Here is a 12,202-nt window from a genome sequence, read left to right as displayed (position 1 = left end):
GCTTCATCTTCACCTCTCCCCAGCAACTTACTCTTGGGAAGGGATACAACACAGGACCACAAACCTGGCTGAGCAATTTCTCCTGCTGTGGAGATGATCAACACTTCATCCTGGGCACCAAGCAGCTATGCAAACCCCAGAGTCCTGTGGACTCAGATGGGTTTGTTTGAGAGACTATTTTGTTTTCTGATGTTATAAAGAAATACTTCAGGGTGGTGACAGGGTTTTTAAGCAACAAACAGCTACTATCAAGTCTTCGTTATACTCTTGTAATTAACTTCTAATGCAAAGTAACAAAATGGAACTTCTTTCTCTTTTCTCTTTCTGTTCAGAAATCGAAGCAAAGGAAGCGTGTGACTGGCTACGTGCAGCTGGATTTCCCCAATATGCTCAGTTCTATGAGGGTAAGTAGTTTTTTATCCTCTTTGCATGGTATTGAAAGTACACTGGGTTTTTGCCAGCAGAGCTTGTGGCTGGCCAGCTCTACATTTGACTGAGTTATGGCCATGGCTGGCTGCTTCACAAACCCTTAGCTGCTGGACTCATACCAGTGCCTAAAGAAAAGTAAAATTCTTGCCCTCATAGCCATGGGAAGAAAAAAAAAAGAGTAACCTCAAAGGTTACCAAAAACAAGCACAAAAATCCAAATACATAGGTCTTGTTTCTAAAAACTTCCTGAACTGTATCCAATATGAGATTGAATACAGTGTAAGTTACTGAAAATTTCAGTCTTACTGAAAATAAGATTGAAAACTGCCAAGTTACCAAAAGTGGACATTCTGAGCTGCATTTTACATTTGCAAATATTTTGCTAACTCCAAGCAAATGGCCATGTCCCCATCCTAGTTGTAAAACTTGTGCCCAGAGAAATTATGTCCTTGAGGACAGGGCAAGTGGTTGCACTGCTGCTGCATTCAGGGGCAGTTTGGGAACTGAGGCTGGGGCTTTCCTACTCTCCTTAGGTTTTTGCTGAGAGGGAAACTGCAGCTGATCTTTGTTCTTCCCAAACTGCATATTCTGCCTGCCAGAGATACAGAGTCAGCTCAGGCCCACTTGGGCTTATTAGCTGAAGCACAGCTCTGCCAAACACCACTGGACACCTTCCAGGGTCAGCTTGGGTCTGGAGGCAACACAGCTCCACTCATGGAATGATGGCCAAGAAACCTCGTGGGTCAGAGCCAGCTCTGCAGAGAGACAGCTTGGACACCATCCATCCCCTTGTGTGGGGTTGAGGCCAGTGGGGAGTGTGATGCCAACGACACCTCCGTGGCTTCTGATGGCCCTCAAGGCTCGGGTGCTGGATCCTGGTGGATTAGGAGCACCATGCAGAAATGATTGTTTGGCTCCACATGGTCTCTATTAAACCCAGCAGGGAACTAAGATTAATAAGCCTTCCAGACCAAAGCTGACATAGATGTGTGTCTACCACTGTCCATGGGTGTCCAGTAGTACTTTTTTGTCTGCCTTGTAGTCAGAGTATCTCAGATACTGACTCCCTCAGTGAAAGGAGAGCCCACTGCCTACTGAACTCAAAGGGATGTTCCCTCCAAAAAACAACCTGTGCTGGGCTTCCACAGTTCCTGTAGAGTATGTGCCCTAGACAGTCTGAGTCTCTGAAAACAAGGTCCTTTTTACAGCATCTGTTATGTCAGTGTTAAGTACTAGTGTCTGAAAATGCTGGCTGCATTGTCTGTATCCCAGCATCCTACCTAAGCATGGCAGAGTAGTCTGGAGAGCAGCCACAGCTCTGGAACCTATCCCACCGTTAAAGCCCACTAAAGTTTAACAGCCATATCACTTTTTATTACAAATATCAGCCTCCAGCACACTAGCCTGGCTTTTTAGCTAACATTGGGGGTTATAATTCAGCTCATCTTTTTGGTCTCTGTTACTTGAGTAACACTTTGTCTGAAATCATTGTTATTGGAACCTGTAAAAAAAGCAAAAAGCACGGAACATTTCTGTTTCGTGGGAAAAGTCTAGCAAATAGCTCATTAAGTCACTGTGACAGGAATGGAGAACCTTGTTGATCATGTGGATAAAGAAAGTCTGTTGGTAATTCACTGATCTCATTTGTTTGTGCTAGGTGCTAGAAAAAACAGCTAAAGCTAAAATGAAATAGCCTTGCTCTCTCTTTGGTGCACAGGATGTTCAACTATACCTTTAACAGAAAAAAAACAATAAAGTGGCTGAAAGAGTCACAGATACAGCTGGAAGGGAACCAGAGCTGTGTGAAATCAGTTATACTAGATCTCAGTGAGCAAGCACATTCAAAGCATTTTAGATGTAGACAATCTATTTTCATTTGAATAGCAAGCAGTCATCTTAATATTGTGTCTCCTTTTGTAGACTCCCAGTTTCCCATTGACATTTCTGCAGTAAAGAAAGATCATGATTTTCTTGACAAGGACCTTGTAGAACCTCTTTGCAGGTAAATAACACCTAAAATTTCTTTTCTGATAATTTAAAAACATGAGCTGATTTGTTACTGTTAGCATAGCAGCAGAAGCAGCAGCAGAGATGTTTGCTTGTCCATGTGAATTAAGCAATGGTATCTATTATGCTACCACTCTGAACTAATTTCTCTTATGGAAAATCCTGGAGTGGGACCCTCACTACACTCACAGAAAACATCACATGATTTGAGAAGACCCAAATACAATGGATTTGGAATGAGATACTTGCCTTTAAGAAATAACTAGCTATAGTACAAGCAAACCCTGGATAAGCGACTCACATTTGAGCTGCAAATGAATAAGCACAGCATAAAAGATGAAACTTCACTGCACAGAATTCAGCAAGTACTTTCTCTGGCAGAAAACGTGGTTTTCAAGCTGCTGTGATTCCCTTGGTACTCTCCTTTTGGCACTAGTTGCAGAAGTGGGACCAGAACCCCACAGTACTACAGCTGCTACAACTAATCACTGCTTTGCCCCTCCCAAAGGGCTTGTGTTTGCTGTTTATCTAACTTTTTATACTCTGCTTGTGATGAATATACAGTATTGCATTGCTCAAGTTCTGTCCCCCAGGACTCAAAAAGCAGCAATTCTGTGGTAGTTTTGCAAAACCACACTGCAGAGGCATTGTTCCCCTCTTCTTTCTCCTGTGCTCAGCTCAAGCTGGATTCTGCTCCTCTCCTCTTCAGTAAGGACAAAGGAACATTTGGCCCCTAACCAGGCAGGCTTTATTATATGTTATGGAAACTTTCACAACACCAGCATCAAGATAATTGGACAAAACTCTAGTCCCCCTTCTGCAACTGTGGCTAAAGTCATCAGAGAGCATATGCTGTTCCACTGCACGTTGTACTGTGCATGTAGGAATTAATGGGTCTGTGATGGAGGACTTCAGAGAGGGGTTCTGAGAGTCATAGAAAATAAGACTGGAAGAGTATTCATCAGTCCATTTCCACATCCTGGGCTATGCCCTCCTTCCTGGAGGATCCAGGTAATTCCTGGGTGCAGCTGTCAGAATGATTTCCCAAAACTCCTTTACTGCAAGTGAGACTTACTGCTTCTCATTTTGTCTGTTAAAAGTATAGGGAACAGAATATTCTCTTTCTCTATATAGTAGCCTCTGTGTCTGAAGACAAGTAAGTTGGAAAGACTTTGATCATTCAGTGATTGCTCTCAAGGATGCAGATTTGATCCACTGCTGTTCTCTGATGTTTGGTGTGAAGAATTGCTATGTCCGTGGCTAAGAAACCTTCTTCCCATACATACACACTCCCCCTGCTTCAGTCTGGCATGTTGGAACACATACTTTGCTGTAGTTTGGGAACTGAAAAGTGGTAGTGGTAGGAGGTTAAGATGCCTTTCCCTCTGCCCTCCCCTACTCCCTACAAAGTTGAAGGACTATCCAGAAGTTGAAAGATGGTATCTGTCCCTGTCCTTTTCTTGTGAAAACAAACAGTGAGGTGCAGTTATTACATAGCTCTGTGACTCTCCCCAGTCTTTCTTCTCTGAAGTAATTGGCAATGGTAGTACTTCAGTCATGGTCACTGGGCATCCAGCACCTACACAGCTAAATGGGAAAAGTTCATCTCTTGGTTCTCTGGCCTTTCTGTAGACTCACCTACAGTCACACTAGGTTGATATATTTATGAGGATTTATTTGTGAGCTGAACAGATGGAGACTTTTTTTTCCTCTCTTTTATTAAAAGATGAGGGTTTGTGAAGTAAACTATCATCTGGATAGATGCATTCATGCAACAAAATGCTTTATGTTAGCTTGAATCAAGTGATACTGCTAAGACCTGTAGTACATAAGCATAGACACAGATCTTTCCAAACTTATTATTCAAAATAAAGTGTTTTGTTACTGTCTAGTAACTTTTTCTGTTATGATTTTATTCAGAAGACAGCACCTGCTGGCTTTCATTTTTGTTGGGAGTTTTTAAACAGTTTATATCTAAAAAAGGAATAGCACCTCATACATATAGCAGGTAGAGATACAAGTATTAGTTTTCAGGTTGCAGACATTTAATTTGATGTAACTCAGCAACTCCAAAGCTTTAGCTGAGAGTAACCTCTGAAAAGCGATTTAGCCAAATGTCAAGATTCAGGTATACCAAAACCAGTAAACAGTGTCAGCCACTGCCCCCAGTACCACCTTTGTAACTGTATTAGATACCAAACCAACATCTTCCAAGCTCTCCAGTGCACTGGAAATTCTCACAGTTCAGCTGACCACTGTTTTCTACCCTTGCTTTGCTCTGTGGTGGTGTTACAACGAGGTGCATGACAGTAAATCATATGAGAGCTGCAGGCTATGATTCACCTTCATGAAACAGCTAAAAAAAAAAAAGGTTGGTTATTATTTCTGTATGCACTGATTCCCAGGTCAGGAGCCAAACTTCCATTCTTCAAACACCCAAAACTGCCCTCAAAGATATGCATGACCAAGTCTTCACACTGACTAATAGTGCATTCAGCTCATAGTGCCAGACAAAATAGGTTTCTCATTTTCATTTGGAGGATAATTTTAAAGCTGGAATGCCAGAGTGGCTAATCAGTTTGAGCAGAGTTTTAGCTCTGAGTGGTAATGGTTTTAGCATGAACACTGAATTTCTCTGCTCTTGTTGGTTGAAATCAGACTCTCAATCTCATAGGTAGTTTTCTTATGGCATTGCAGTATACAAAACAACATGAGGCTCAAATGTAGAGGAACCTTTTCTTTTTTTAAGGCAGCTGTTAGCATTTTAGTCAGAAAGCCTAAGACTCCTTGTTATAAAAGATTTCAGTGACCTTTGTGAGATATTCTAACGCTCCTGCTGTTTGCAATATCATTTGAAAATTTGGCAGACTAATGACCAAATGTGAAGCCTGTGGGTTAGAGGCCTATCTATCAGAAGATTCCACACAGATTTTATTGAGTAATGAACAATAGAAAATTGCCATGCAATCTGCAGGCAAATGCAGTCAGCCTGCCAAAATAATAATTGGGCATGAAAATTTAATAGCTGGATCTCTGTGTCATTTCCAAAATAGCAGCAACCAACTCTGCTCTGGGAACTTTTGTGGATGCTGTGATAAGAGGGTGAGAAGGAAGAGCCAAGCCATGTTGTGCTTTTTATATTCACGTAAATACAGTGACTAAGAATATAAAGAACAAGTATGCATGTCTGATACATAGGCCCCTAAACCATGCTCTTAAAATTTGAACTGTGCCAAGCAGCCAGCGGCCTATTTTTCCATAACTGTTGTCTCTTAGATAGTTTGTAAATAATCCAAAGGTTGCTGTATATGGGACATCCTACCATAAGGGTTTTGAAATTATGTCTGTATAGTCAGTACTGCCTTCTGAGTTATATTGCTCTAGGTGCTGTTAGGAAATAAGCCCTGCTTTCCCCATGCATTACAGAATGCCCTGCTCTGAAGTCAGTAGAACGGTACCCACTGACCTCAAGGAGAGTTGACTCACCTCATGTGAGCATGTAGTCTATAAGGTAACTCAGTTGCAGCCATGATAAAACGTGATGGGACTGGTGTCATGTATATCCTCTTCACACACAAAACTGGCGGAGCAGGGTCATGCCAGTGCAAGCTTTGCACACCAGCCCTAGCGTCCTGGGAGGACCTCAGCAGAGCCCAGCGCAAGGAGTTAAATTCCACAGCCGCAGAATAAACTAGCTAAGGTGATGTGTATCCAGCACCTAAGCTTGAGTGAGAATAATGCTAAAACAAAGAAATAGTGTTGTGTTTCCCTCAGAGGGAAGTTTTAGGGAACTGTATAATGTTTTGCTTTGTCATGATCCATAAAAGAGGACATTTGTAGATCTGCCAAGGTAGAACACTGCTGTCCGTGTTAGCCCTCCCCACAGTGCCTCCTGCATGACTATGCCCCTGGATGCATTCCCCACCAGCTGCTTGGAATCAGCTGCAGAACAGTTCCATAGGAATGCATGGAGATCCAAGTCTGGATGGCTCTACAAGCAGGACAACAGGTTCCTCACAGGGTTTTCCAGCTAATCAGGTCCTGTGTTGCTGCAGGCTTGTGTTTACGCTGCTTTGTGCTGTGCAGGATGCAAAAGTCAGAGAATTCCTACTTCTGAAGAACTTCGATCATAAAGGTTAATAATTACAGCACTGGGGTTGAGATTCAGAGTCCTAAATACCCTTGTCTGTTGCCATCTTAGATATCCTAAGGTACCTCAGACTTCTACATGGCTGGCTGGACCATAGAGGACCTGCAGTAGCTGAAAGCCAGGCTTGATTGTCTAAGGCATCTAAAATGGCACCAGATGATACCTCTGTCCACTGATGTTTGAGCATTGTTTCAAGAGACACTTTTAAACATAGACACGATGTTTGCTCCCCATTCTGGAGACCAGTAACACATGGTGTCCCTCAGGGATCAGTGTTGGGACCAATCTTGTTCGACATCTTTGTTGGTGGCATGGACAGTGGGATTGAGTGCGCCCTCAGCAAGTTTGCCAATGACACCAAGCTGTGTGGTTTGGTTGATATGCTGGAGGGAAGGAATGCCATCCAGAGGGACCTTGACACGCTTGTGAGGTGGGCTGATGCCAACCTCATGAAGTTTAACCATGCCAAGTGCAAGGTCCTCCACCTGGGTCAGAGCAATCCCAGGCACAGCTACAGGTTGGGCAGAGAAGAGATTCAGAGCAGCCCTGAGGAGAAGGACGTGGGGGTGTTGGTTGATGAGAAACTGAACATGAGCCGGCTTCAGTGTGCGCTCATAGCCCAGAAAGCCAACCGTATCCTGGGCTGCATCAAAAGGAGCGTGACCAGCAGGTCGAAGGAGGTGATCCTGCTCCTCTACTCTGCTCTTGTGAGAACTCACTTGGAGTATTGTGTGCAGTTCTGGTGTCCTCAACATAAAAAGTACATGGAACTGTTGAAACAAGTCCAGAGGAGGGCCATGAGGATGATTGGGGGACTGGAGCACCTCCCATATGAAGACAGGCTGAGAAAGTTGGGGCTGTTCAGCCTGGAGAAGAGAAGGCTGCCTGGAGACCTCATAGCAGCCTTCCAGTATTGGAAGGGAGCCTATAGGGATACTGGAGAGGGACTCTTCATTAGGGACTGTAGTGATAGGACAAGGGGTAACGGGTTAAAACTTAAACAGGGGAAGTTTAGATTGGATATAAGGAAGGAATTCTTTACTGTGAGGGTGGTGAGGCACTGGAATGGGTTGCCGAGGGAGGTTGTTCAAGGCCAGGTTGGACAGAGCCTTGGGTGATCTGGTTTAGTGTGAGGTGTCCCTGCCCATTGCAGGGGGGTTGGAACTACATGATCTTAAGGTCCTTTCCAACCCTAACTATTCTATGATTCTATGTTTCACCATAGAAATAAGTGTTAAACCACAGAGGTAATGTTTACCGGTGGTGGCCTGGAGAAGAAATAAAATTAACATCAGTGAAGCATTTACTATAGTGAATATATTGCAGACTTCTCCTGAATACTGTAAAGCTTTCCAGACAAGCATTCAAATGCATCCTAGATGATTTGGTTTTATATACCCACCTCTCTTTCATTTATTTAATGTATTTTTTCCTGTGTTTTCTCAAGTCCTGATTTTGTGCTTTGTTGACATTACAAACAGGCAGTCTTTTCCCATGTTTTTAAGCAGTGATGTCAGAGTAGTGATTCTCCCACTTTGACTGGGACATTTGTGACAGCTTTTGTAGCCAGAGACTTTTATTTTTTTTTGCTTTTTGAAAGATTTGATGATGGTTTTGCTGTCAGTCATCTAATGACTTTAAGCAGATGAGAAAAGTTTTCTGCCTCTGCTGGCACATCAACAAGGCAAAAAAAGTTGAAACAGACTGGCTTTGATTGGAGTTGTTAGTACCAGGCAAGCTCACAACTATGATCATTAGTTCTCTAATTTCACTGCCAAATCTTCCCACAGCACTGGAAGTGCCCCAGAAAGCATGCCAATGTTTTGTAGATGGGTAAATTTAAAACCTGAGGTTGAGGCCCTGGCACCCAATAGAAGGTAGTTTTTTTTTTGATGGAGCAAGTTCTTCCTAGCAAAGCTAGGTTGGAAACCAGCCAGGACAATGGTGTGGCTTCCCAAACCTCAAGTTCAATACTCATTTTTATAGAGATGACCTCTCAGTCCCTGCTGACACAACCTCACTTTTGGATGCTATTAGAGGGAAAGTGATGGCTTTAGATGGTCTTGTTGGTTTCATCATGTGCTTTCTGCACCTTTCCATGCTGAAGAAGCATCCTTCATAGAAATGCCATGACATTTTCTGCTGTTGGGTGAACAAGTACAGAGGTACCTGGGTGCAAACAGGGCAAAGGATACATCAAGGACTTTTGCTTCCTTGTCTTCCTGCTTTTGAAGTGCGTGCTAGCTCCTCAGTTGTTAGAAGGCAAGTGATACCATAATGAATGGAAGGAGCACTGGTCCCTGTATTTAAAATATTTTCTTCTACATCTTCTCCGTAACACCTGCAAATAGGCAGTGAGTGTAGAGGATTTGTATGAACTGTTGAGGAAGCAGTTGCAGCAATCATCTGCCAGGGGCTGTTGAGGAGACAGCTCTCTTTCTCAGGAGTTTCTTCAGTGCCTGCTTCTCATGAAAGCAAGTGAGGGGGAGTTGATGTCTTGTTTTTCAGAGTTGATGAGCAGCTTGAAAGGAGACAGTGGTTTCTCAGGTTTTCTGAGCCTCAGGGAGTGAATTTAGCTGATGCTTGTCTCCCAGTCAGCCTTGCAGAGTGTCTTTAGGTCAAGGAAGCAGGGAGCACTTCCCCATCCCTGGTCTGACTGCTCAAAGTGTGAGGACACAACAGCAGCTTGACTCAGCTATGCAGCTATGAGCACTCAGGTGGCACACAGTGGCATGTCAGTGTGGGAATGTGGCTACAAGCTTGTCTTTTCAGCACAGTCCAGCTAATGCACGGACTCCAATCTGAGCTTCCAGTTCACCTCTCTTGTTGTCTCCAAGGACAGACAGTTGAGCCAAAGTCCTTTGGAAATGTGTCTGTGCCTATGTATATTTAGAATTAATACTGATATACAAATGGAAACATTTTGCACTCAAAAGAAGTGCTGAACATTATTTAGCCCCAGGGCTCCAAGAAATTGCAACTTTAGGTTGAAAAATTCCATATTTGGGCAAAAGATGATCTTTGCAGTAATAGATGTAATCCCACAGGAGAATCTGTGGGCAGAAGGCTGAAGATATAGCTATGGAGCCACAAAGCCTGAAATTTATTTAAAGAACATTACTATCATGCATGCAGGGTGTGCTTGTGCATACATTATATGCACATTAATATGATGAGCGCAGGACTTTTCTGATAGAGCGTAACAGGTTTATGGGCTTGAATTAGGGAGGAGTATTTTGTCTACAGAAGAGCAGGTGACATTTCATACAGAAATGTTTTTTTATAGGAAGATCCACATTTGACGGGCTGGTTCTTTATTAGTTGTGCCAGTTCGGAAGGATCTCTAATATTAGAAGTTCTGGGGAGGAATATGTTAATGCCATAATTTCTTATGGTATGTGAGAGATTATATTACTGATGTGTTCCTTTTTTTTTCACTTGTCCTTGTAACTTACCACATATATATAACATTTCAAATATTATCAGTTCCAAAGATTTGCAGCCTCTTTCTGAGACCCAGAAGAAACACGGGCAGCTCTTGCCACAAAGACATGCTGCAGAGATGCAGGCAGCCTACGGAAGAGTGTTGAGAGCACATGGTTCTCACACTCTGCCTCTCTTTATTTTGAAATTCACCCCTAAATCTGGAAAATGATCAAAATCAAACCTATTAACCTCTGAGCCTCTGCTTTTAGAAGATGGATGGTTTAATGAATCAGAACCTTTAAGTATAAACAAAAACCTAATCAAGTATAATTAGCATATTAGGCTCTCTATTGAAAGAGCATGTTTTCTTGTCCTTTCTGCACATGGGCACACACACACATTCACTTCCCATCTTTATCAGATTGTCATTTCAACCACCAGCATGATTATATAGTCTTAGATTTAAGGAGCAGAAGCCTTACAGAGTCCATGGTAACATCATAGAATCATAGAATAGTTAGGGTTGGAAAGGACCTTAAGATCATCTAAATCCAACCTCCCTGCAATGGGCAAGGACACCTCACACTAAACCAGATCACCCAAGGCTTTGTCCAACCTGGCCTTGAACGCTGCCAGGGATGGAGCATTCACAACTTCCTTGGGCAACCTGTTCCAGTGCCTCACCATCCTCACAGTAGAGTTCCTTCCTTATCTCCAACCTAAACTTCCCCTGTTTAAGTTTTAACCTGTTACCTCTTGTCCTGTCACTACAGTCCCTAATGCAGACTCCTTCTCCAGCATCCTTATAGGCTCCCTTCTGATACTGGAAGGCTGCTATGAGGTCTCCACGCAGCCTTCTCTTCTCCAGGCTGAACAGCCCCAACTTTCTCAGCCTGTCTTCATATGGGAGGTGCTCCAGTCCCCTGATCATCCTTTTGGCCCTCCTCTGGACTTGTTTCAACAGTTCCATGTCCTTTTTATGTTGAGGACACCAGAACTGCACACAATACTCCAGGTGAGGTCTCACAAGAGCAGAGTAGAGGGACAGGATCACCTCCTTCGACCTGCTGGTCACGCTCCTTTTGATGCAGCCCAGGATATGGTTGGCTTTCTGGGCTGCGAGCACACACTGCAGCCGGCTCATGTTCATTTTCTCATCAACCAACACCCCCAAGTCCTTCTTCTCAGGGCTGCTCTGAATCTCTTCTCTGCCCAACCTGTAGCTGTGCCTGGGATTGCTCCAACTCAGGTGTAGGACCTCGCATTTGTCATGGTTAAACTTCATGAGGTTGGCATCAGCCCACCTCACAAGCGTGTCAAGGTCCCTCTGGATGTAATTCCTTTCCTCCAGCATTAACATCATTGCCAACATTTATTTAAAGGTGTTAGATTTGTTACATTTGGTGTGTTAACCTGTATGTATGATCCACAGGTGTGGGAAAGGAACTATGGCTGTGGATAGACATTTAACTGCTAAAATTTATTCTTTCTGTCATCTTTTCAAAGGACATTTTAAAGTTCCTGAAGCAAGGAGCTGCATCTTTTTCTTCTTTTACCAGTGCTTTGAAATCTACGTGTTAGACCAGTTATGTTACAGTCCTGTAGAAGGCAATTTACCTCCTTCTTCTCTTGTAATTTCCCCAGCCATCAGCCATGTTTGTTTATACCTGTTTCCTTTGCTAAGTACTTAAATGTTTATGAATTAAAAAACAATGTCCAAAGCCTGGCAATTAAGGAATGTAAAATTATGATTCCCTTTTAATGCAGTGGTCTTATACCCTGGAATAATATGACTATTGTCATTTCTGAAGCCTGTTGTATGCAGTTGGCAGATAAGAGAAAAGCTTTTGAACTTACAAAAAGTCATGCCCTTTAATCAGAGGCTGCTAATCTTTCGAATTTGCTTTGCCCTGTAGACGACTGAACACACTGAACAAGTGCGCCTCAATGAAACTCGATGTGAACTTCCAAAGAAAAAAGGTAAGGAAACTGTATGAAATGTCCTGGCTTTGCGCTGCCTTTTCTGTTAAAACCTCCCCAGTTTAGCCTTTTAGTCAGTAATGCTTTTAAAAGTAAATTAAGTGTATTTGACTTTGAACAGATTTCAGCATTATCTGGACACACGATAATGTGAATTGCTGAATCTTGAAATTGTAAATAAAACAGAAAAAAACTGTGACTAATGCAGCA

The 12,202-nt window shown here is 42.9% G+C and overlaps 1 protein-coding gene across 7 annotated transcripts in view; it reads left to right on the top strand.

Moving 5' to 3' along the window:
* Positions 1-12,202, top strand: part of STARD13 (StAR related lipid transfer domain containing 13) — a 295,099-nt gene that overhangs the window by 254,142 nt on the left and 28,755 nt on the right. For 6 of the 7 annotated variants that reach the window (XM_057410424.1, XM_057410423.1, XM_057410425.1 and 3 more), the window contains 3 exons: positions 333-404; positions 2,350-2,431; positions 11,929-11,992. In XM_057410424.1, the coding sequence (XP_057266407.1) occupies positions 333-404; positions 2,350-2,431; positions 11,929-11,992 (218 nt within the window). The remainder of the gene's footprint in view (positions 1-332; positions 405-2,349; positions 2,432-11,928; positions 11,993-12,202) is intronic. The other variant, XM_057410430.1, reaches the window with a different exon arrangement.

The sequence above is a fragment of the Pezoporus wallicus genome, unplaced genomic scaffold (assembly GCF_028554395.1).
Source record: "Pezoporus wallicus isolate ANWC-B61680 ecotype Strahan unplaced genomic scaffold, APGP_CSIRO_Pwel_v1 contig_1876, whole genome shotgun sequence".
Classification (NCBI taxonomy): Eukaryota; Metazoa; Chordata; class Aves; order Psittaciformes; family Psittacidae; genus Pezoporus; species Pezoporus wallicus.
The sequence above is the reverse complement of the archived record's forward strand: the minus strand, read 5'-3'. Positions and strand labels throughout refer to the sequence as shown.